Here is a 26,427-nt window from a genome sequence, read left to right as displayed (position 1 = left end):
GTAGCGAACCCTCCTTCCCCGGTAATGGCCTGCCCTAAAGTCCCCGCCATATCTGCCCCTCCCTGTTAAGACCGTAATGCTCCGTCCCACTCCCGTGTCCGTAGTCCCACCCACCACCCCTATAGCCCCCGCGTTCCCCGACAAGCCCTTCGAATCAGTCATCCCCTCACATAAGCACAGTCACTCGTCCATACATTCCCCACATAGGTCAGTTAAAAACACAGAAAATACAACAGTAATGAAATTAAAAAAGTGGATACAATCATCAATCAAACATACCAGTCACACTACATTCCTAAAAAATTTTTGCGTACTGTGCAAGAGAGGAGAAACTTAATGTTTTTGGTCTTCTCCTCTGTGGAGTCCAGCAAAAAGGGCAAGGCCCAAGCGTTTAAAAGTTTAAAATGGTTGGAGGATTAGTGTCAGTTGAGGGAAGGTGCCAAGCAGGCCCCCTGCCCATGTCCTATTCGTCCCCTGCCTTCTTCTTTCTGCAAAATTAAAGTGCAGGATGGTGTACAGGGAAATGGCTGGGAGTCTCAGCGAGGCCGGAGGTGGATTCAAATATCCCAGCTTATTCCAGAATGTTGGTCTTGAGAGTAAAGGCGGGGGTAAAGCCGGTCGAAAGGCAAGGACAGTCAAGCGTCTGAAATGGGGGCTCCTAAAGCAACCACGGATAGCAGCGGCAACAGCAGCATGAGCCGAGAGGCAGGCCATGATAGTCAGAAGTTCAAAAGAGATGTAATAGAAGGGGGGGTGCGTTTGGGTCGGCAGCAATAACAGTAGCGAGTCTAACCCTTCGGCCCACGGCGTCCCAGAAACAAACTCACCAACCCCCCTGAGGACAGCACGCCCAGCGTCTCAGCAGCATGAACAAAATAGGACCATGGCAATCTGGGTCCAAAGCTGAGCGCTGCATCCACGATAGAGGGTGGAAAAGGGGGGGGCGTCCAGTTCAAAAGCCCAATGGCGCCACGTAGAATAAGGCAGAACACAGCGCTGGAACTGCCATCCGCTAAAGCCACCGTCCACAAGAGAAGGGAGGGGAGGCTTCACATTCCAGCAGCCCCGTGGCGTCTCACAGGAAGGCAAACCGCGGCGGTCCGTCAGCTGGAAACCGCCGCCCACGCCGTCTGAAGGGGGGGGAGGCTGTCCGCAGGCTTCTCAGCACCGCCCGATACCGCGTCGCCCAAAGCCGTCCGAACAACGTTTCTCCAGGTGCTCGATTTTCCAGCACCCTCTCAGAATCCTCTTACCCAGGCTTCGCCCTTCAGCAGTCTGGCTACAGAAGAGGGTCAGTTTTTTCAAGGTTTCCTTTCTCCTCAAACCCCGAGCGAAAAGCTCAGGCAGCCATCTTCCTCGCACATGCGTCGCTGCCAGTTACTTTTTTATTTTACATTCTCCTTGACCAAATTCTACTGCTTCATGATGAATTAGCCATTTGTTTTTGTCTATTATTTCTCATCTATGACATCTTGCAGTGACAGGCATAAAGGTGTTTCTGACAACAATATGGCCTTGTATCTATTCCATAATCTCAACTATGTCTAACATAATGATTTTTAAAACATAAATTAACCAGTTTTGGGTTTCCAAATTTTTTACTACCGGTTCGTTTGTGCACTCTTGTGAGCTTGCACACATGCGTGACGCTACTACTGGTTCACCTGATCTGGGCCAAACCAGGAGCAACCCACCTGTGAAATTAATCTTAACTTTGTCATAACACAAATATCCAGATCATCCAAATTTTAGGCCATATCTTTCTAACTCCAAAAGTCATCTATCTTTCAGCCTGCCAAATCTTGATTCAAATCAAGCGACAAGCTGCAGGGTGCAATTTCAAACCTGGAAATCCCCATATTCCCTTTCCTTTGCATTTTCTAACAACTTTTGTTTAACTCACTGTCTTTTCCTCTGGTACAGAAATTAAGGTATCATCTTCTGCCACTGTTTAAATGGTGCATCAGCTGTCAAACACAGGTACTGATTGAAACAAAAAAACTTCTTAAGCAAGGCATTCATTTTTATTACTGAACTTCTCAGTGTTGACAATTACTGCAAATCAAAATGAAAATTGCAAAGCAACAAAATCATGAACTATTAACTAAGCCAGCATAAAGGTAAAGGTCCCGTGTCCAGTCATATTCATCACAAAGGGATGCTTCTCATCTTTTTTTCTTAGCCCAAAGACTCATCATTGTCTGAAGACATTTATTTAAAAAATATTTTATTTTAATTCAAGCATCATCTTACATTTAACAGTGTGTTGTCTGGGTACATATATTTTGTGCAAATATTTTATAAAATAATAATTACAATTTACAGCCATATTTATTATTTTATCTATTCTTAACTTAATAATACTACTTATATACCATACCTAATACTATAACAATCCTCTTCTTAATTTATTTAACTTTGTTAAAACATTTTCTCTATTTCACTCTTCTGCTTTTTTCCATTTTTCATATTTATTTTCTAACCATTGATAAAAGAATTCTCATATGTTATAATAATCAGATTGTTTCTTCCCTTTAATTTAAAGTGTTAATCTATTCATTTCTGCACATTCTAATATTTTCCTAATCACATTCTCATCCATAGAGATATCTTCATTTTTTCAATTTTGTGCAAATATAATCCTAGAGGCAGTTAATACATGAAATATCAAGTATACATTTTCTTTACTGTAAAATCCCCAACAAAAATAATTCAGGTTTCAGATCTGAAGACATTTCTGTGGCTGTATGTACAGTATGACTATCTGCCAAGGTACATGGAACATTGTTACCTTCACACCAAAGTGCTACCTATTATCTACTCACATATGCATGCTTTGAAACTGCTAGATGGACGGGATCTGGGACAAGGAAAGGAAATCAGCCAGTCATGCAACATTTGAGTGTCAAACATGAGCTGTTAGTTTTTGACTGAGCCATTGCAGGTCCCCAAATTAGCATAAAATTGTGAAAAGGAAAAAGGAAAGTATGTTAAATTACAAGAGGGAGAGATTACATTAATTGATTAATTGATTAATTGATACAGAATATTTCTGTCCCCAACAATCTAAAATCCATAGGGTTATCAGTGCATGTAACATAGATGTTTGTGCAGATAAGAATTTCAGTCCTGCTGCCTAGCAAAACCAAGCATTTAATAGTGAGTGCCATACCATGTGTATGAATCATACAAGTGGCAAGAAAATAGTTAGGTTACGTAGACAGTAAATACAGGTTCAATCAAAATGGACTCAGATGCCTATATACCAATGCACAGAGTAGGAGGAATAAACAGGGTGAATTAGAAATTCAAGTAAATGAGGGCAGATATGATATTGTTGCCATTACAGAAACTTGGTGGGATGAAACCCACAAATGGAACATACAGCTAGAAGAATTTAAATTATTCAAAAGAAATAGACCAAACAAAAAAGGAGGTGGAGTTGCACTATATATAAGAAATAACGACATCTCTACAGAAATAGAGCACAACAATGATGAAAACTATCTTGAATACATTTGGGTCTTGAATGCATTTAAAAACAAGAAAAAAGTTAAGGAAACAATTGGTCCATTGCTGGGACAAAGTGGCAAGAAGGTGACAAGCAACAGGGAGAAAGTAGAACTATTTAACTCATTTTTTGCATCTGTCTTTACACAAAGAAAAAACAAAGCAGTCCAACCTATTGAAAACAGCGCCACAAAAATCAGATTAGGAACACAAGTTGAAATAGGGAAGAAAATGGTAAGTGTCTACCCTAGATGAGTTCAAATCACCAAGACCAGATGGATTACACCCCAGGGTTCTGAAGGGACTGGCAGACGAGGTCTCAGAACCACTGAACTATATCTTTCAGAGATCCTGGAGTCCCGGGGAACTGCCAGAGGACTGGAAAAGAGCAAATCTTCAAACAAGGAAAAAAAATAGATCCAGGAAACTATAGACCTATCAGTCTGACCTCAATACCAGGGAAGATTCTGGAAAAGTTAATCAAACAATGAATTAGCAAACACCTAGAAGTAAACAAAGTAATAGCCAAAAGCCAACATGGGTTTGTCAAAAACAGATCATGACAAACTAATCTTATGCCATTGTTATAATTTACTTGGACTTCAGTAAGGCATTTGATAAAGTAGACCATAACCTACTACTAGATAAAGTCGAAAAATATGAGTTAGACAGCATCACCACCAGATGGATTCATAACTGGCTGATAAACTGCACTCAACATGTAGTCCTCAATGGAACTGCATCTACATGGAGGGAAGTATGCAGTGGAGTACTCCAAGGCTCTGTTTTAGGCCCAGTACTCTTCAACATCTTCATCAATGATTTAGATGAGGGGATAAATGGGGAACTCATCAAATTTGCAGATGACACCAAGCTGGCAGTAATAGCCAACACCCCAGAAGATAGGCTTAAGATAAAAAAGGATCTTGACAAACTTGAACATTGGGCACTCTCTAACAAAATGAAATTCAATGGTGAAAAAAGTAAGGTTCTCCACTTAGGCAAGAAAAATAAAATGCACAGGTACAGTATAGGTGGCACCTTGCTCAATAGTAGTAACTGTGAAAGAGATCTTGGAGTCCTAGTGGACAACCATTAAAATATGAGCCAGCTTTGTGCAGCAGCTGCCAAAAAAGCCAACACAGTTCTAGGCTACATAAACAGAGGGATAGAATCAAGATCACGTGAAGTGTTAATATCACTTTATAATACCTTGAAAAGGCCACACTTGGAATGCTGTATTCAGTTTTGGTCGCCACGATGTAAAAAAGATGTGGAGACTCTAGAAAGAGTGCAGAGAAGAGCAGCAAAGATGATTAGGGGACTGGAGGCTGAAACATACCCAGGAACTGGGTATGTCTAGTTTAATGAAAAGAAGGACTAGGGGAGACATGATAGCAGTGTTCCAAAATCAGAGGGGTTGTCGCAAAGAAGAGGAAGTCAAACAATTCTCCAAAGAACCTGAGGGCAGAACAAGAAGTAATAGGTTAGATTAGGTTAAGTTTATTTATAGGCCGCCCTTTTCCCTGAGGGGACTCAGGGCGGCTTACAACTTATATAGGAAGGGGAAACATAGAAAGACATATAGGACAATACATAATTAAAAGAGTAGAGCAACATTCATTCAACATTCGGGCGGGGATGGAATATAATCTTTAACCCCAGGCCTGACGGGATAGCCAGGTCTTGAGGGCTGTGTGGAAGGTCTGGAGGGTGGTGAGGGTACGAATCTCCATGGGGAGATCGTTCCAAAGGGTCGGAGCTGCTATTGAAAAGGCTCTCCTCCGCGTAGTTGCCAGTCGACACTGACTGGCAGATGGAACTCGGAGGAGGCCCAATCTATGCGATCTAATGGGTCGTGAGGAGGTAATTGGCAGGAGGCGGTCTCTAATGGGTGGAAATTAATCAAGGAGAGAACTTAGAACTGAGGAGAAATTTCCTGACAGTTAGAACAATTAATTAGTGGAACAGCTTGCCTCCAGAATTTTGAATGCCCCAACACTGGAAGTCTTTAAGAAGATGTTGGATAGCCATTTGTCTGAAATGGTATAGGATTTCCTGCCTAGACAGGGGGTTGGACTAGAAGACCACTAAGGTCCCTTCCAACTCTGCTATTATATTGTATTGTAATGAACTATGCAAGCACACAAAAAAGTATTTCATTAATATTATTGCAATTTTCATAAATTCTTCCCTTAGCTGACCTATGGCTCTGTTCCAGTCATGGATAAAGAGACTCAAGCAGTTTTCTTCCACCAAATGCTTCCAAATGAATCTCACCAACATAGGGGTCTCCTCCAGTTATTGCTCTATTTTAGATGGATCTGGATTGGAGTTCTTGCTGTGAATGATGACAGTGGAGAGAAATTTGTTCATGAGGTGTTTCCCATGTTTTCCCATTATGGCATCTGCTTTGATTTCATACAAGAGTTCACCAATGTAGCTTTTTATAGTGATTTTACTGATATAGTAAATGAAGGAGTTCAAATATACCGAGTTCTAATGAAAAGCACAGCCAATGTGATAATCCTGTATGGTGAAAGTAGGTCCATACCTACCCTGAGAACATTCCTCCAGTTTTCTGAAGTGGAGGATATTCCAAGGAAGACAAAAATCTGGTTGATAACAGCTCCAACAGATTACACTTCAGTTTCCTTTCACACATCTTGGGATATCCATTTCCTTCAAGGTGCTTTATCCTTTGCAATTCACACAAAGGAGATCCAAGACTTCCAGAAATTTCTTGAAAGGATAAATCCAAGGAATAATCAGCACGATCATTTTCGGAAAGATTTTTGGGAACAAGCGTTCAATTGTTTCTTCTACCATTCTGTGGCAGAAAAGTCAGAGAAAAAATGTACTGGCCAGGAGAGGCTTGAGACCCTTCCTACATCTGTTTTTGAGACACTCATGAGTGGCCAGAGCTACAACATTTACAATGCTGTCTATGCTGTGGCACATGCTTTGCAATCTCTGTATTTATCCAAATCCAGGCACAGAACAATAGTGAAAGAAGGAAGGAAACAGTTTCACAATCATGTGTTGTGGCAGGTAAGACTTTCAACAGTGAAATGAAGAAACTTGGAATGATTTATATTCTTGCAGGCATCTGGTCTTTATAATTTAAATCCCTCCATCCTCCACCATTCAGTCTGAACTGAAGAAATTTCTTGGATGAGAAGCAAAATGTCTTCAAGAGAAAACAAAGTCCCATTGCCTTTTGAAAAGGAATCTTTGGGACAACTGTGACCTGGATGACTGACAGTATCCACAGTCAATATTTTGTGATGGTATGAAAATTAGGTGTAAAGATTAAATTAAACAATAGCTTAACTAACTGAAGTATTTATTTTATCGTATTGAAATCACAAAAGGCATTCTACAAAATTATAAACACATCTCTTAGAATTTGCTTTTTGCTGTGGTCCACTGGCATCCTGTGTAACTGGCAGCAGAGTCAGACAGTGAGGAGGTTGGGGAGGAACATGGGCCAGTCCTGGAGTCAGGGGAAGGCTCAGATGAGGGCTCTGCATCAGAGGCAGAGAGGGAGCCAGGGACATCTGGGAATTATATGCTGCCTCCGGACTGTACAGTCAGACATAAGCGAGGCAGAGGAACAGGGGGAGCCTGTTCCCAGTGTGCACATGCGCAAGCTACCAGAAGGCAAGAACTTTTAAGATAAAAGGAGTGACTTGGGAGTAAGGCTTGGAGATGATTGGCCCCTCCCATAAGACATAAAAGAGGAGCAAAGGTATGTGAGCCTGTGCAGGAAGCAATTTTGTTTGTTATGGTCAGTTTAAACTCTGAAGCTCCATTTTGACTCTGTGCTCCATGTGGCCTTGCAAAGCTAATTGGCAATTAGGTCTTTAGCAGCATTTCAAGGGAGATAAATGTGGCTGCTTATCAGCCTTATCCCGAAAGACTGTAGCAGACTTCTGTCAGACTCTTTACAAACTATTTGCGATTCATTATGGTCTGTGACTGAACTAAATTCACAGCTATTGAAATAAAAAGAGGGTTTGGGGGATTAAGGGTGTGCTTTTTACTGTCTCAGGAAGCCTAGGTCAGAATACTTTTGTCCATGAAAGTATGTAACTGCCATCAGTCCAGTCTATAAGTAAAAGGAAATAGGTGATCTACTAACTCTAGATCAGGGGTGTCAAACTGGCAGCCCACGGGCCGGATACATCATGTGCAAGACTCACCCCTCCAAGTTTCCGCGAAGGGGAAAAATGTTGCAAAACCTCACATGACGGCAGCGTGACATGGCAATTTTGATACCCATGCTCTAGATGATGGACTCATTGTTTTGTTCTAAATGTATGGGATTTTTTGAAAGCTTGCATTTAGTCAGCATTTTTCTTTCCATTGCTGAAAGTATAGTTATGCCCTCACTTTAAGGCATTTCCTGATGAGGATCTTCTCATGCAAACCCTAAGTAGAAGAGGAAGGGCTGATAATATTTTGACATTCTTACTTAAAGCAGGATACTAGAGTGGTCCTTTTCCATCAGGGATAATGTTTCATAGACCATTTGAGACTCACTTGCATTTCTACACATAGATATTCACAACAACAATGTATAACATAACAATGTCTAATTTTAGAGCTAATGAATGAAAAAGAAATGGAACAAGGTTCTAGAAGAGACAAGGGAAGGAGTGAAGCTATTATTTTTAACAACTCAGGGTCTTAATAAAAGAGAAGCAAGACAGGATGTCATTTTGCATATACTGCTTTCCAGACATAGGTACTACTAATTGGGGAAAGAATCATAGATTCCAAGATGGGCTTTAGGTCATCAAATTCAACCCCTACTCAGTGCATGATTTCAAATTTCATCACAATCAACAGACATTGATTCTGCCTTTTCTTAAAAAAAAAAATCAGAAAAGAAATGGCCTTTTGTCATTAATTTATACTGCTAAATGTCTTCTACTTAGATATCATTTATTAGTTGAATATTGTTTTCTAAACTTATTTTCTAATGAGAGAAGCAACCTAGAACTAACCTAAGAGCTGAGGTGGCGCAGTGGTTAGGGTGCAGTACTGCAGGCCACTTCAGCTGACTGCTATCTGCAGTTCAGTGGTTCAAATCTCACCGGCTCAAGGTTGACTCAGCCTTCCATCCTTCCGAGGTGGGTGAAATGAGGACCCAGACTATGGGGGCAATATGCTGACTGTAAACCGCTTAGAGAGGGCTGAAAGCCCTATGAAGCGGTATATAAGTCTAACTGCTATTGCTATTGCTAACTAAGGAGAATTTTCCTAACAGAATAATTATCCAGTAGGACATCATTGTAGATTTTAAAAAAGGGACTAGACAAACATTTGTCTGAAATGATTTAGAGTCTCAATATAAAGTCTATACTATCAAATTAATACATTTTAAATTTTATTTCAATATGAAATTTTGAAATGATTATGGAATTATTTGGTGTTTTAAAATTTTCTTTGTTTAAAGAAACATCTTCTATAATTTGTCTCATTCTCTCTATCTATATTTCAGCTTCATTCTTTTCTGAAAGGTATTACATTCAATAACAGTGTTGGTGAAAAGATCTCCCTTGATAAAAATGGAGAATTCATTGGTGGATTTGATATTATCAACTGGATCACATTCCCAAACCAGTCCTTTCGTAGGGTCAAAGTTGGAATGGTAGATCCCACAGTTCCACCAGACAAGTTCTTCAATATCACCATAGATTCCATCATGTGGCCAATAGGCTTTAATCAGGTTAGTTTTTTGATCCTAGATTGGTCAGCCTTCATTTATGTAGCATAAAATATCTTCACCAATGAAATTCTCATAGCTACATCTGCTTATCAATCTATTAAAGTTTGTTGATTCTAAAGTAAGAGTATCTTTTCAAGCATTTCCATTCTCCTCCGTATCTTAAAATATTCTTCTTCATTTATTGATAGGCATTACCTCTATCGTTATGTAATGATCCTTGTGAGACAGGATACAGCAAGTCCAAAAAAGAAGGGCAATCTTTTTGCTGCTACGATTGCCATCTGTGTCCAGAGGGGAAAATAACAGAAGGGAATGGTAGGAAATTTCCAAGTATAATGGGACTAGGGTATAACAATGTGCATAATCCACTATATCAATTCTACTGTGCTCTTTTTCAGACATAGATGATTGCTCTCCATGTCCAGATGATTATTATTCAAACCTCCATCGAAATATGTGTATTCCAAAGCGGATCAACTTTTTGTCCTATGAAGAATCTATGGGGATCAGTCTAACTGTTCTTTCCCTTTGCTTTTCATTGAAGACAACTTTGGTGCTTACAATTTTTGTTAAATATAAAGACACCCCCATTGTCAAAGCCAACAACCGGAATCTCACTTATACTCTCCTTGTTTCTCTCCTCCTCACTTTCCTTTGTGTGTTTTTATTTATCGGGAGACCTGGTAAGATTGTATGTCTCCTTCGACAATCTGCTTTTGGACTCATCTTCTCTGTGGCAGTTTCTTGTGTATTGGCCAAAACCTTTGTTGTGGTTCTAGCCTTCATGGCCACCAAACCTGGGTCCAAACTGAGAAAATGGGTGGGTGGAAGAATAATCAGTTACATTATTATTTCCTGCTCCCTTGTTCAATTAAGCTTTTGTGTTGCATGGTTAATAATGTGCCCACCATACCCAGATTTTGATGCATACTCAATGTCTGAAGAAATCATCCTGGAGTGCAAAGAAGATTTGGTCATGTTCTGCTGTGTTTTGGGCTTTATGGGTTTCCTTGCACTGGTTAGCTTCTCTGCTGCTTTTCTAGCCAGGAAGTTACCTGACAGTTTCAATGAAGCCAAATTCATCACCTTCAGCATGTTGGTCTTCTGCAGTGTTTGGTTGTGCTTTATCCCAACCTATCTAAGTACAAGGGGAAAATCTGTGTTGGCTGTGGAGATCTTTTCCATGATCTCCTCCAGTGCTGGATTATTGGTGTGCATCTTTCTTCCTAAGTGTTTTATCATTGTGATGAGACCTGAACTGAACAATAAACATGAGATCATGAAGAGAAAGTTTTAAACCTTTGTCTGTTTGCCTCTGATTATTTACATTTGCCCACATGTTTTAATCATGCTTGAAAATATTTTGGGGGAGAAATGTTTTAGGTAGAATTGATTAAATAAGCAATATTCTGTCTGTACTATGTTTTTGAAAACTGGTGTGTTTGTGTGTATTTTCTAGGATCAAACCAAAATATGAAGCTAGCAAAATATACAAAAATGTTAATTCACATCTGTGAATGCAAATTCAAAAACAACTGATAGAACTGAAACATCACCAATGCCTCATAATTTCCATATACTCTACTACAAACTAATTATTTTGGAATTTATATTTTCTATTTTTTCCATCTCTTGCTGTTTGATTCACATGTTCTAGTTCACATCCTTGATGAGCAATCCAATTTCCTTCACATTGAAGCTTTATCTTCTATGATGTATAGGATCAACATTACAGCATTGGTGTTAACCTAAACAATATTTTTTGAATGCCATTTGTCACAATTGGTGAATAAAGAAAATGTGAATGTACTTTAGAAAAGAATGTTTCTTAATGACCTTCTGATTGTATCCTACTTTTCTAAAGAGGTCATCCAAACTTCCACATACCTTATTTTTTGGAATATAAGACACACCTTTTTCCCTCAAAAAAGAGGCTGAAAATCTGGGTGAGTCTTATACACTGAATACAGCATTTTTTGCCTCCTGAAACCCCGCCTCTTCACCAAGATGACCATGCATAGCTTGTAGGAGGCTTTCAGAGAGCTCCTGGGGGCTGGGGAGAGCAGAAATAAGTTAAAAATTGGCCATTTGTTTGCTCAAATTCCCCCCCCCAACCCCCAAGAACACTCTATAAGCTTCCTAAAGGCTATCCATGTCCTTTTTTTTTTTTTTTGACAAAAAACAAAAGACAAAAAACAGATCCATTTCTGTGAAAAATGAGTCATTTTGGGGAGGTTTGCAGAGTGCAAAAACTTTTTTTAAAAAATTGCCTCTTTAAAACCTTGGTGTGTCTTATACTCCAATGCATCTTATCCCCCCCAAAATACAATAATTGTGCTATTTCATCCGAGAAATGTAAGTGACCTGGATCTTTACTCAGAAGGCACCTGCAGTAAGAAGGAAAAATCTGCAAGATGTAGCAGCTGCTGTTTTAATGAATGCATTCCTCCTCCTCCTCCTCCTCCTCCTCCCCCCTCCTCCTCCTCCTCCTCTTTTTCTTATTTTCTTCTCCTACTGCTTCTCCTTTCTGTATAATTTTCTCTTCTCTTCCTTCTCCTTTTGCTCTCTTTACTATAAAGTGACTATTTTCACCATAGTTTACAAATACAAAGTCCCCTAACTTATGACTAGAAACAGCTAAAATTTCTCTGGTGTGGAAGAGAGCCATGCCAACATGAAGGAAATTTGTCTTTACATTTGTTTTGTAACATTTAAAATAACCAAAATAATGAAGCTATGTCTTGAAAAGTTTGGTATAATTGAGATTTGTCAATATTTAGACTGAAGTCAACCAGAATTTCCAGGAGTATAGCTTAGACTGAGCAGCACCAGAAGAAGAAGAAACTCTGTTAAAGAAGAATACAAGTAGGCCTCAACTTGCAACAGTTCATTTTGCAACTATTCAAAGTTATAATAGTACTGAAAGGGTTGACTACTATTTTTAAACATACCATGTAAATGTTAACTACACTTTATATAAATGATTATTCTTGTATTTTCTTTTTTTTATTAAAAAGTTTTTTTAATTTTTAATTTAAAACAAATACAACATCTTTCTTTACATGCTATAGAAAGTATATCAGTTGGTTACAAATAAACTTTCGTGCATCTCTTCCACAGTCAACAAACATAATTCATGTTAACTCAAGCATTTTAACTCAAACATTCATACATATCCCCATCATCATATATCCGTTTTCATTTGACTATAATTATTATTAAAAAATAATAATAATAATCTTAAACAATACATGCCCACACCAGTGGGAAAAGAAAAAATCAAAAAAAAAAAAAAAAAAGAAGAAGAAGAAGACAAAAAGAACAAAAGACAAGGCAGGGAAAAGAAAAAAAAAAGAACACAGGTATATATTATAAAAAAAAAAGTATATCAGCTGGTTACAACATGTTTTGGTGCATCTCTTCCATTAATTCATATTAATTCAAATACCTTAACTCAAATGTTTACCATATTGACATCATTATACCTCCACTTTTAGTTAACTACAGTTATTGAAACATCCTTCATCCTCAACTATGCCAAAGATTTAATCCATAACCACATGCTGACATTTCATTTACTTCTTTGTAAAATCCTCTATTAACATCAAATCCTCATATCCTATATTAGCTGAACATCCATAATATTTAATACCAAAAATTCCATCTTCCATGCAATGTAGTTTATTATCATTCTCCCTTCTTTAAGTAATTGTATCGTATATTGTTGTAATATGGTTCCTTGTGCAGGTGTGTGTCCTCCATGGCCTAGGTCACACTAGAGCCTGCAGAGTCACGCTGAATCACACAGGAGAAAACAAACTCCTAGAAAGCCATAACAACCTGATAGTGAATAACATAACATTCTGAGATGTGCTCTACCATTGACGTCCAGGATTTGACCATATATAGAGAGAACTTTCCTGAAGCAGTAGATTAGAAATTGTACTTTTACAGGCTGTTTTTTATCACATGCTATTGCTCCTCCTGCCTTTGTCCTGTCTCAATAAAAGGGGCTCTCAGGTTCCCATCTGGGTCGCTCCATCCCGAGAAAATTTGTCTCCTATCTTTTCTCAACATTGGCTTCATGGGCGAACAGCGGAAACTTCACATTTGGTGACCCCGACGTGATGTGATCGACGTGATCAACCCTACGTGATTCAACGTGATCGACGTGATAACCTGTGTCACCAGCCTTTCACTCATCCCCGACTTGGCAAAGTCTCGCAACCAGGGCCTGCTGTTAGCGAACAGAGCACCCTCCCAATCGTGAGTATGGGCTCAGGTTTCTCGAAGGCTCAGACTGCACACCTGCACGAGCTTCGGGAAATCGTTAAATCGTCTGTTGCAATCTCTCAGGCGACAGGTCACCCGCTTCCCTTTCCTCCGAAAAAACATTTCCTCTCTCTATTGGCTTACATCTAAGAATTGTCCCATTTACCCTGAGAAGGGTTCTCTTAAAGTAACCTCGAGCCCTGCCGGAAGTTCTCACTACTTGGAGGCTTCTTGTAAGATGCCTTCAAATTCATGAGGAAGGTATGCGGGGGGCTGCTTTTAAGCCCTCAGAATCATCTCCCCCGCGCTGCTAGGAGATCGCCCCTCCTGGGGCCCTCTCCAAAACTCCTCCACCTCCCCCGGCCTCTCCAGAGGAGAAGGTTTCCCCTCTCCCTTCCCCCGCCCCGCAAGTGTGGCGTAGCGCTCTCCAGGATGCTGTTCCAAACCCTTTTGTCAGGCATGCTTCTTACCCCCTCTCAGTATGCCATTTGGACCTCAGCTAAAGGGAGGGGATGGGTTTGATACGGGGCCTCTGCAGGCCACGGCCCCCTGGGAAGCCCTTGGAATTCTTTTCACAGATGTTTCACAGAGCAATTGATTTATAGGATCTGAATTGGAGTGGAGAAAAATGGTTTTGTGAATGTGTAAGTTTGTGTGTGTATGTGTTTGAGTGAGCGAAGGATCCAGTAAGGGAACTGCGCCTATTTAGTAGGTAAATTATGGGGACAGGTTGGGCAGTAGAGAGTACAGAGAAAGTGATGAAAGAGTGGGAGAGAGGAAGAAAGAAAAAGAGTGAAAGAGAACGTGAGGAGAAAGTGACAGGAGAGAGTGAAAAGAGACAAAGAGAAAGAGGAAAGAGATATCCCACAGCCTTTATAACACCCCTGTGTTTGTTATAGAAAAGAAATCTGGTAAATGGCATTTTTTGCATGATTTGCGGGCTGTTAATAAAATTCTCCAACCCGTGGGAGCGCTGCAGCCTCCCCAATCCAAATTTGATTCCCCAAGAATGTGATCTCATGACACTTGTCCACTATTTCTCAGACACCCACCCTTTTTGCAGCCCTAATTACAAAAGCCCTTCCGCTCCAGTGGAAGCCTCCTTCAACAGCTTTTTTCCTATCAAAGACGCTACAACTGTCTTTGCCGATGGGAGCATGTGCCTGGCAGGAGGATGGTACATGGCACACCCAGCTCACAGAGCCACAAAAATCTGCTCAAAGAGATGAATTGGCTGCTTTCATCTTGGCCTTTCAGTTATTTGACAAATGACTGTTTAACTTAATTCTTGCTAGTCTTTATGTGACTCAGATTATAACCTCTTTGTATGAGTCTTATCTCTCTTCTTCTATTGATTCACAATTTTTGTCTCTGTTTCTCACTTTACAAGGTCTTGTCTCCTCTCGCTGTTATTGTTTCCATGTCTCCCATATCTGAAGTCATTAGCCTTTCCCTGGGCCTCTCCAGGAGGGCAATGATGTTGCTGACGCTGCGGCATCAGCCCCACCCCCACCCCATGTCAATGTTTGTTCTGCTATCACACCTTGGGATAGCCACTCTTACTTTCACCAGAATAAAAAAGCGCTCATAAAACCATTTGGCCTTACGTCGGTGGAGGCATCAGCAATTATTCAACTATGCCCCACCTGTAGCCACCAGGCAAACCCTCTCCCTATGGGGGTAAACCCCAGGGGGACAGAGTGTTGCCAAATTTGGCAAATGCATGTTACCCAATATCCTCCATTTGCCCTTTGGAAATATGTACATGTTTCCATTGATACGTATTCAGGCTACATTATGGCATCCCCCCAAAGGGGTGAAGCCACCAAACATGTTATTAATCTTTGTATTCGGACCTTTGCATCGCTGGGACGCCCAAAAGAATTAAAAACAGCCTTTGCTGTCTTTTGTAACCAATGGAGCATTGTGCATAAATTCGGCATTCCTTATAACAGCCAGGTTCAGGCGTTGGCTGAGCGCGCCAACCAGACATTAAAACATGCCCTGGACAGATATATTGGCAATAGGGGAAAATGCCCACTGGCCTCCCAGCAGTGCAACACACCGGCAGCCACCATCCTCGGCAGCGACTCATCATTTTGCAGCTCCACCTACTGCAGACACCTCCCGTCCACCTGTCTACTATCGCTGCTTGCCTGACTTGACGTGGTGAGGACCTGCTGACCTGATTACCTGGGAAATCCGACTAAAAGACAAAGTTCTTTGGATTCCAGGACGGCACGTAAGACCATATTTGCCAAAACCACCTATACAACCACCTACACAAACACAGAAGCAGCCTGACCATGACCAACCAACAGGAACCACAGCTTGAGGCTGTCTCTGTCTCTGACCTGGGACACAGAGCAGAGCACCCTCCACCCTCCACTCCCCTGACTGGCTGCCCTGTCTTTCGCCGCAGATCCCCCTACTATGTGTTTGGTTGAATGCTACCCATTGTCATTATTTGAACCAGTCCGGACAAATTGAAACCAGTGTGGACAAATTACATGATACCATTCAAACAGTTAGACAAACATACAAAGCCTCGGACTCCTGGTGGGATTGGATGACCTCTTGGTTACCTAATTTTATCTGGTTGGGAAATGTTTCCAAGACCGTTATAACCCTTGTTGCTTCGCTGACACTGTTATGCTGCTGTATTCAATGTGTACCCTCTTTATTAAGAATATACTCTCTAGCTTGGCTCCACAGAAGAACATTCACATTGTCAACCACATGGAGTTACATGAACGGTCAACCCCTTCATGGGGAAAGCTCCCTTCCGCATGCCCAGTGATGAAGAAGGAGACACTGCCTTTTAAAAAAATAAAAACATTCTGGATGTGTGTGTGCAGGGCAGTTTCTGCTGTCTGAAACACACATACACAGGGATGCAAAAACATCGCACCAGAAACATCTTTCCGGCCTAAATGGCCAGGACTCACTATGCAGCCTCATGTAACATGAACTATGTGAGCCAGCTACTCCCACACATGCCCTTTCCCCTCGCAATGCCATGCAGCTTGTAACCTTCTGTTCCCCCTTTGCCCACCCTTTGCCATGATGTGATTTTCCATTGGTTTATGTGTAGAATGCTGTGAGTAGCCCTGTCAGATGAAGAGGGAAAGTCTTTTTGACAAAAAGAAAATAAAAAAATAGGAGAGGTTGTAATATGGTTCCTTGTGCAGGTGTGTGTCCTCCATGGCCTAGGTCACAGTAGAGCCTGCAGAGTCACGCTGAATCACACAGGAGAAAACAAACTCCTAGAAAGCCATAACAACCTGATAGTGAATAACATAACATTCTGAGATGTGCTCTACCATTGACGTCCAGGATTTGACCATATATAGAGAGAACTTTCCTGAAGCAGTAGATTAGAAATTGTACTTTTACAGGCTGTTTTTTATCACATGCTATTGCTCCTCCTGCCTTTGTCCTGTCTCAATAAAAGGGGCTCTCAGGTTCCCATCTGGGTCGCTCCATCCCGAGAAAATTTGTCTCCTATCTTTTCTCAACATTGGCTTCATGGGCGAACAGCGGAAACTTCACAGTATATCGTAACATTTTCCCCATATTAGTTAACATTTAACTATATATATTTTATTTTATTTTTTAATAGTGACAATTATTGTGATTAATAACCTTTGTATATGGTCCAAAAATATTTCCAACCTTCCCTTCTCATATCCAATTATTATTTATCATATCAACTCCACATTATATACATTACTATCAATATCAATTATTATTCAGCTATATCTATTACAAATAAAAGTAATTAGATTTAGCTAATTTTAAATTGTATTCTTCCATCTATCAGCCTATGTCTCTCCAATAACAAAACCTTCTTAATCCTATTGCCATTCGTGGAATAGATTTACCAAATGTTTTTATAAGCAAGTCCAAACAGGGATATCTTCGCACCTTTTTGCTCAGAATGTCTCTGATGAAATAATAACGTTGTCCCAGGCTTGTTAAACTTTTCAATTTGTTTTTAATTCTCAAGGGTGGAATTAAAAATTCTGCAAGTGATGTTTCATAAAGTGTAGATTTTTTAGTGCTTCTCATTCCTCCTGCGCTCTGTCTTTTAAGATGAATCTTCTGTATGGCTGCCCCCCTTTCTCTTTCTCCCTCCGAGATAAAACAGACGCCCTGCGTGTCAGCAAGTTGAAAGACTTCATTTCTCACATTCTTCATTTGTATTTCAGGAACATTCAAACATTCAACGTTCTCACTTTTTTCTTCATATTTTAATATCAAATAGTCCAATTTTTTTCCAAATCTTTCATATGAATCAAACAACTTTTGAAATGCAGAAAAAAATATTTGAAACGAACCTTTTGATGCCATGTTGTGACACAGTTAAATGCTCTAAAATATTTGCAAGTAAAGACACGCTGGGAGCTGTGCGATCTTATCTGATCTTAGACCAACACAGCCAAGCAATAAAAGTGTCAGATCGTAAAAGGCCAATTTGTAGTAAATTAGTTTATAACCCACTTAAGAAGAGTCAGGAGGTAGTCTTTAAAACATTTAAGAAATAGGATAACCACCGGCCATAAATCCATTGAAGAAAAACCAATTCGCCGCTAGATTCTTCTGTTCTTTGGTTTCAATTAGCTTAAATTTTAGTGCGGACCGTTCCTCTTTGAGTAATAAAATCAGCTTACCAGTTGAATTTACTTTTATCATTCTTAGGGGCAACCTGCAGTTTCGGTTAGCATACAGCTAATCCAGAAGGAGTTGGCAGGAGGGGTTGGATTCCAAGCCCCCCCAGGGACCTGCGAATGTCTCTGAGGTCACTGGATCTCCCCTCACCTTTCACTGTCTCTTCGGGACAGCTAGGGTCCGAGATGACCCGTCCAAATTCCTTCGGAATAGGGGAATTTCAGGAATAGCCTGAAACTCCGTCTTCTCACTGCTAAGCCCCGCCTTTCCCCCCGATTATTCCTGTATTTTCATCTTGCTTCTTTATCTATCTAGGCAACTTTTCTAATTTTAATAAATGTTTGTTGATAAGAATCACTGAATATTGTTTCTGGGATACCTGGTATGTTTTCTTTTAAGATGCAATGTATTTTTTCTGAGTGGAAGAGCTCAGAATTCTGGGTTGTTATTATAATTAAACATTGGTTACATGTTTCTCTCTTTGAAACCCATGGGATTGCAAGGCAAATGAAGAAACAAGGGATATTATTACTATTCCCCATGATATTCCAACCATGGTTGGAAGCCACAAAGCTCTGTGAGTTTATTCAATGTTGCACTGCCTATTTCTATCTGAAAAACAGAAAAAGTCAGGTCTCTTGGACGTATTTGGAGACATTCAAGGATCATGTTGCAGACAGGGATATTTGTATACAGAAAGAAGCCATTCATGGAAGATGGTCATATTTCTGCAATCATTGTTTCTGTTAATGCCTCAAATGGTGTGCAAGGAATCCATACATCATTGTGACTTAGATGAGCCTCTTCCTATTCGTCACACATATCATCAGCTTGGAAATGTTAATATTGCTGGCATTATTTCTGTATTCTCAACATATTCTGACCCCATTGATTTCAGTCAACATCCTTCTCAGGGATTTCATGATAGACTTATGTAAGTACACCATCAATTTATTTTCAAGCTCTGAACCTTGCTATTCAACCATATGATGATCAAAATGTTCTCTTGTAATAACAAAGACTCCAGAAACAAACACATTCAATATATTTTCTATCAATTCCCATGTAAAGTTGAAAAAACCCCAAAGAAAGCCGAATCTCTATTATAATAAATCACTTCTAAATATGTATAAACATAGATGTTGCTGCAGATTAATATATAAATCTATAACTACAACTGGGGGGGAGGCTATATGTATTTATCATGATAACTTTAATCATTTCATACTTACAGTGCCAAAATTCATCAATTTCATTGTGGATATAAACAGTTTTTAGAAGATGGAATTTGATATTGGGCCTTTTTCATGTATTTAAAAATAATTCTTATAATTTCAAGACAGTGCTCATCTTGTATTAAAAAATAACTCCAGATTCTAGAGGGGTATATTGTTCTGAATTTTTTAGAATTCAACTTATTATACTACCAAAGGTTTAAACCTGTGATGTTGTGAAACAGACCCTTTTTAATGTATTATGTAATTTTTGCTACAGAATATTGTTTCAGAATTACCAGCACATCCTTGCCTTAGCATTTGCTATCAAAGAGATCAATGAAAATTCCCAGATCCTACCCAATGTCACTGTGGGCTTCCAGATTTATAACAGCAATTTCAGTCCAACTTGGACTTATCTTGCCTCAATGATGCTTCTCTTAACTCAGGGCAGATTCATCCCTAACTATAAGTGTGGGGTCCCAAAACATTTGGCAGCAGTCATTGGAGGACCTGACATCTCTCTCCATATGGCAACTCTTCTTTGCATCTACAAAGTCCCTCAGGTAAGATATGTTGAAGATGTATGGCACTACCTGAAGAAATCTACACTGTTAGCCTTTATAATAAAGTACATGGCTCAAATTCTATACAACCTTTTGATAGATGATCAGTTTTAGCTTGTTGCTCAAATATCCCCAAATAATAGAAACAATTTTAGCCTGTTGATGAAATAAACCTATGTAATCAAAATGATGTAAGACATGTGAACCCCAGCTCTTGGGAATCCTTCTGAACCTGCTGCAAAGTCCTTTTGCATGGTTCAGACTATTTTTTTTCATTTATACTTCTCTTTCAAATTTCAATACATTTTCATACATTTTAGCAAATACCTACTTGTCATTTGTATTAAAAGAAAAGATTAGATAGTGGCATCATGGTTGCTCAGAGGATGCCGATTTGACGGCTCATTTCCCATCCCTGTTAAGTTACCCATCAAAGTGGTACCCATGTATCAAGTTGTAGTAGCTCACTTTCAAACTGCTGAGTGATTAGAAGTTACACTATGACAGGAGTTCAACGCACCCCACAGCAGCAACCAGGTCTCAAACATCATTCTAACTTCATGAGAACTATGAACTGTGCTCCCTATCATTTATAGAGAATTCTAGTTTCCAAAGGTGAAATAACATATTTTTTAAAAAAATATTTTAAATATTTCAAATAATTGTAACATATTATTTATAGAGCTTCACCATTGATATCTAAATCCTTCTTCCACTAGTTGTTCCCTTGATTTTTATTTTACTTTCTCCTTGACAAAATTCTAGTACTTCATGATGAATTTGACATTTGTGTTTGCCAATTATTTTTTATCTATAACATCTTATGGTGACAGGCATGAAGGTGTTTTCGGAGAACAATATGGCTTTGTATCTATCTTTTAAAAATCTTTATGTTAGACATAGTTGAGACTATGATATAGATCTGGGGCAAGGAAAGGAGTTCCCCATTCATGCAACATTCAAGTATCAAACCTTGAGTTGTCAGCTTTTCACTGAGGCAATACAGGTCCCTGAACCAATGTAAAATTGTGCAAAAGAAAAAGGGGAGTATGTTAAAATTACAAGAGAGAGAGATTATATTAATGAACTATGTAGCCACACAAAAAGCATTTCATCAATTTTATTCCAACTTTTATAAATTCTTCCCAATCGTTTTTCTTAGCTGACCTATGGCTCTGTTCCAGTCATGGATAAAGAGACTCAAGCAGTTTTCTTCCAGCAAATGCTTCCAAATGAATCTCACCAACATAGGGGTCTCCTCCAGCTATTGCTCTATTTTAGATGGATCTGGATTGGAGTTCTTGCTGTGAATGATGACAATGGAGAGAAATTTGTTCATGAGGTGTTTCCTATGTTTTCCCAGCATGGCATCTGCTTTGATTTCATACAAGAGTTCACCAATGTAGCTTTTTATAGTGATTTTACTGATGCAGTAGATGAAGGAATCCAAATATACCGAGTTCTGATGAAAAGTACAGCCAATGTGATAATCCTGTATGGTGAAAGTAGATCCACGTCTACCCTGAGAACATTCCTCCAGTTTTCTGAAGTGGAGGTTATTCCAAGGAAGACAAAAATCTGGTTCATAACAGCTCCGACAGATTTCACCTCAGTCTCCTTTCACACAACTTGGGATATCCATTTCCTTCAAGGTGCTTTATCCTTTGCAATTCACACAAAGAAGATCCAAGACTTCCAGAAATTTATTGAAAGGATAAATCCAAGGAATAATGAGCACGATCATTTTCGGAAAGATTTTTGGGAACAAGCGTTCAATTGTTTCTTCTACCATTCTGTGGCAGAGAAGTCAGAGAAAAAATGTACTGGCCGGGAGAGGCTTGAGACCCTTCCTACATCTGTCTTTGAAACACTCATGAGTGGCCAGAGCTATAACATATACAATGCTGTCTATGCTGTGGCACATGCTTTGCAATTTCTGTATTTGTCTAAGTCCAGGCACAGAACAATAGTGAAAGAAAGAAGGAAACAATTTCACAATCAAGTGTTGTGGCAGGTAAGACTTTCAGCAGAGAAGTGAAGAAACTTGGAAGGATTTATATTCTTGTACTTATCTGGACGTTATAATTTAAATCCTTCCATTCTTCACCATTCAATCAGAACTGAAGAACTCTTGGGTGAGAAACAAAATGTCTTTAAGGAAAAAAAAACTCCAGTTTCCTTTTGAAAAAGCACCTTTTGGAATAGCTATGACCTGGATGACGCAGAATCTCTATAGTCAATATTCTTTAAGCATATCAAAAGTAGGTCTAAAAGTCAAATGAAACAATGGCTTAACCAACTGAAATATTTATATCATCATATTGAAATCACAGTGAAATCAAGGGACATGGTGGCTCAGCCACTAAGACGCCTGTCAATCAGAAAGGTCAGCAGTTCTGCTGTTCAAATCCTAGTGCCATGTAATGGAATGAGCTCCCATCACTTGTCCCAGCTTCTTCCAACCAGCAGTTCGAAAGCATGTAAAAATGCAAGTATAAAAATAGGAACCACCTTTGGTGGGAAGGTAACAGTGTTCCATGAGCCTTCAATGTTTAGTCATGCCAGCCACAGAGATGTCTTCAGACAGCGCTGGCTCTTCAGCTTTGAAACGGAAATGAGAAGCGCCCCCTAGAGTTGGGAATGACTAGCTAATATGTGCGAAGAGAACCTTTACCTTTTTATTGAAATCAAAAAAGGCATTCTACAAAATTGTAAACGCATCTCTTAGAATTCCTTTCTGTCCATTAAAGTAACTGCCATTTCAAGTAAATGGTAAGTAAATGGAGATTTTAAGTAAGTAAGTAAATGCTACCTCTAGATCACGGGTGTCAAACTCGCAGCAGCATGTTTCCATCACATGATATATCGTGACATTTTACCCCTTCATGAAGCTGGGGTGGGTGTGGTCTGCACGTGATGCATCCAGCTGGCGGGCCACCAGTTTGATACCTTTGGTGCTCTGAATCATTCTTTTGTCCTAAATGTTTTGTTTTTGAATGCTTGCATTGAGTCAGCACAGTTCTTTCTATTGTTGAAAGTATAGTCATACCCTCACTTTAAGGCATTTCTTGATGAGGATCTTCTCATGCAAACCCTAAGTGGAGGAGGAAGGGCTCATAATAATTTGACATTCTTACTTAAACCAGGATAATGGATGGTCCTTTTCCATCAGGGATAATGTTTCGTAGACCATTTGAGACTCATCTGCATTTCTACCAATAGATATTCATAACAACAGTGTATAATATAACAATGTATAATTTTAGAGCAAATGAATGGAAAAGAAATGGAACAGGTTGATATGCTTCCAGAAACAAGGTTCTAGAACAGGGGTGTCAAACTCAAGGCCCGTGGGCCAGACTAGGCCTATGTATGCTTAGTTCTGGCCCATGGGGCACCATTCTGGAAACAGTGAAGAATTGGCCCATGGTGCCTCTCCCAGGGAACATGGAGCTCAAGAGCCTGTTTTTGCTGCCACAGCACTCAGGACACAGATGCCCCCACATAAATAATGTCAAGCTGTCCATGTCGACCCTGGCCACACCCACCTCAGCTCCCCAGGTTCAAACACAACCCTGGCATGGTCCTCTATAAAATTGAGTTTGACACCTCTGTTCTAGAAGAAACAAGGGAGGGAGTGAAGATATTTTTTTCTCAGGGTCTTAATAAAAGAGGAGCAAGGCAGGATGTATTGCGGGCATACCTCTTGTACTCATGTGGGGTGTACTCATATGGGTTGAAAGAATCATAAGTTTCAAAACTGAATTTAGGTAATCAGTTCTGATCCCTGCTTAGTGCAAAATTTCAAATTACGTCACCATCAACAGATGTTGATTCTGCCTTTTCTAAAAAATAACAAGGAAAGAAATGCACTTTTGTCATCAATTCCTACTGCTAAATACATCTATTTACATATCATGACTTAGTTAGAATATTGTTTTCTAAAATTATTTCCTAAGGAGAGAAGCAACCTAGAACTAAGGAGAAATTTCCTGACAGAACAATTATCCTGTGGAACAGCTTCCCTCCAGAAGTTGTGGATGCTCCATCACTGGAGATTTAAAAAGAGACTGGACAACTATTTGTCTGAAATAGTAAAAAGTCTCAAAATCAAACTATAGACTTATATATACAAATATTTTTATATATATTTATATTTGATGTGGCTTAATTAATTATAGCACTCTGATGATAAATTGCAGTTTTATAAAATTTTCACTAGGGTAATATTTTTTTAAAAATTATGGTACATATTAATAATATTTTAATTTTATTTCAGTAATGTGAAATTTTGGAATGATTGCGGAGTTATTTGATTTTTTTTAAAAAAATCTTTGTTTAAAGAAACATTCTCTAATTTGTCTCTTTCTCTCTCTTTACATCTCTATATTTCAGCTTCATTCTTTTCTGAAAGGTATTACATTCAACAACAGTGTTGGTGAAAAGATCTCCCTTGATAAAAATGGAGAATTCATTGGTGGATTTGATATTATCAACTGGATCACATTCCCAAACCAGTCCTTTCGTAGGGTCAAAGTTGGAGTGGTAGATCCCACAGCTCCATCAGACAAGTTCTTAAATATTTCCATAGATTCCATCATGTGGCCAATGGGCTTTAATCAGGTTAGCTGTTTGAATCTAGATTGGTCAGCCTTTATTTATGTAGCATAAAATATCTTTTCCAATGAAATTCCCATAGCATCAGTTTTAATTAATCTAAGTATAACCTATGGAAGGAAAAAATATATGTGCAAGAATGCTTAATTTCTAATGGCTGTTTTACAATGCTGCACCTTTTATTTTGTTCCCTGTTAATTATGGATAATCAATTCACTGGATTTGATGTAAAAGATCCATTCAATATACTAGATTTCATCAATCTAGTGAAATCAACATTTAAAAAATGAGAAAATTTATTTAATCAGTATAGAAATTGCCTTTAAAGAGTGGGGGTGATGGTTATAGGAAAGCCACCAATCCCAATCATGATAGATATTCAGTGAATTTGTTTGAGAAAAAATACATCTCAAAATAGTGTCATCACGCTACTTCTGCTTATCAATATATTTTTATTCTGTTGATTCTACAGTAACAGTATCTCTCAAAGTATTTCCTTTACCCTCTGCATCTTAAAATATTATCTTCATTTATTGATAGGTATTACCTCTATCTTTATGCAATGATCCTTGTGAGACAGGATACAGCAAGGCGAAGAAAGAAGGACAGCCTTTTTGCTGCTATAATTGCCATCTGTGTCCAGAGGGGGAAATATCCAAGGTGAAAGGTAGGAAATTTCCAGGAAGAAAGGGACTAGGGTACAACACTAGGTTTAACCCACTATATTGATTCCCCTGTGTTCTTTTTCAGACAAGGATGATTGCTCTCCATGTCCAGATGTTCATTATCCAAACCTCCATCGAAATATGTGTATTCCAAAGCGAATCAGCTTTTTGTCCTATGAAGAATCTATGGGGATCAGTCTAACTGTTCTTTCCCTTTGCTTTTCATTGAAGACAACTTTGGTGCTTATAATTTTTGTTAAATATAAAGACACCCCCATTGTCAAAGCCAACAACCGGAATCTCACTTATGCTCTCCTTGTTTCTCTCCTCCTCACTTTCCTTTGTGTGTTTTTATTTATCGGGAGACCTGGTAAGACTGTGTGTCTCCTTCGACAATCTGCTTTTGGACTCATCTTCTCTGTGGCAGTTTCTTGTGTATTGGCCAAAACCTTTGTTGTGGTTCTAGCCTTCATGGCCACCAAACCTGGGTCCAAACTGAGAAAATGGGTGGGTGGAAGAATAATCAGCTACATTATTATTTCCTGCTCCCTTGTTCAATTAAGCTTTTGTGTTGCATGGTTAATAATGTGCCCACCATACCCAGATTTTGATGCATACTCAATGTCTGAAGAAGTCATCCTGGAGTGCAATGAAGATTCAGTCATGTTCTGCTGTGTTTTTGGCTTTATGGGTTTCCTTGCACTGGTTAGCTTCTCTGCGGCTTTTCTAGCCAGGAAGTTACCTGACAGTTTCAATGAAGCCAAATTCATCACCTTCAGCATGTTGGTCTTCTGCAGTGTTTGGCTGTGCTTTATTCCAACCTATCTAAGTAGAAGGGGAAAATCTGTGTTGGCTGTGGAGATCTTTTCTATGATCTCTTCCAGTGCTGGCTTACTGGTGTGCATCTTTTTCCCCAAGTGTTTTATCATTCTGATGAGACCCGAATTAAACAATAAACATCAACTTATGAAAAGAAAGTTGTAAACATTTATCTGATTTTGTATATGTACCCATGTATTTTGATTGTGCTTGGAAATATTTCTTTTGGGATAATTTTTCTTAGGTAGAACTGATTAAATATACAGCATTCTCTCTGTTCTCTCTTTTCCAAAACTGGTGGTTTGTGTGTGTGTGCGTGCGCATGCGCGCGTGCGCACCCATGCACATGAGTGTTT

General features: G+C 39.3%; 2 protein-coding genes across 2 annotated transcripts; both read left to right on the top strand.

Moving 5' to 3' along the window:
* Positions 1-5,733: 5,733 nt before the first annotated feature.
* LOC116523510 (vomeronasal type-2 receptor 26-like) lies at positions 5,734-10,544 on the top strand. Its single transcript, XM_032238626.1, has 4 exons — positions 5,734-6,561; positions 9,020-9,247; positions 9,436-9,562; positions 9,646-10,544. Exons 1-4 carry the CDS (start codon positions 5,734-5,736, stop codon positions 10,542-10,544), a joined length of 2,082 nt encoding a protein of 693 aa, XP_032094517.1.
* An 8,200-nt stretch (positions 10,545-18,744) lies between these two features.
* LOC116523509 (vomeronasal type-2 receptor 26-like) lies at positions 18,745-26,236 on the top strand. Its single transcript, XM_032238625.1, has 6 exons — positions 18,745-18,767; positions 19,685-19,970; positions 21,133-21,984; positions 24,366-24,593; positions 25,128-25,254; positions 25,338-26,236. Exons 1-6 carry the CDS (start codon positions 18,745-18,747, stop codon positions 26,234-26,236), a joined length of 2,415 nt encoding a protein of 804 aa, XP_032094516.1.
* Positions 26,237-26,427: the final 191 nt, after the last annotated feature.

This window comes from Thamnophis elegans, unplaced genomic scaffold (genome assembly GCF_009769535.1).
Source record: "Thamnophis elegans isolate rThaEle1 unplaced genomic scaffold, rThaEle1.pri scaffold_38_arrow_ctg1, whole genome shotgun sequence".
Classification (NCBI taxonomy): domain Eukaryota; kingdom Metazoa; phylum Chordata; class Lepidosauria; order Squamata; family Colubridae; genus Thamnophis; species Thamnophis elegans.
This window is presented reverse-complemented; position numbering and strand designations above follow the sequence as displayed.

Bases quoted from the DNA above. Each gene is read 5' to 3' on its own strand.
- LOC116523510 (XM_032238626.1), top strand. From the start codon at position 5,734: ATGGATAAAGAGACTCAAGCAGTTTTCTTCCACCAAATGCTTCCAAAT. The intron at 6,562-9,019 runs GTAAGACTTTCA...TCTATATTTCAG, and splicing joins ACAATCATGTGTTGTGGCAG to CTTCATTCTTTTCTGAAAGG. The intron at 9,248-9,435 runs GTTAGTTTTTTG...ATTTATTGATAG, and splicing joins GGCCAATAGGCTTTAATCAG to GCATTACCTCTATCGTTATG.
- LOC116523509 (XM_032238625.1), top strand. From the start codon at position 18,745: ATGGTTGGAAGCCACAAAGCTCT. The intron at 18,768-19,684 runs GTGAGTTTATTC...TTTTTGCTACAG, and splicing joins GTTGGAAGCCACAAAGCTCT to AATATTGTTTCAGAATTACC. The intron at 19,971-21,132 runs GTAAGATATGTT...CGTTTTTCTTAG, and splicing joins GCATCTACAAAGTCCCTCAG to CTGACCTATGGCTCTGTTCC.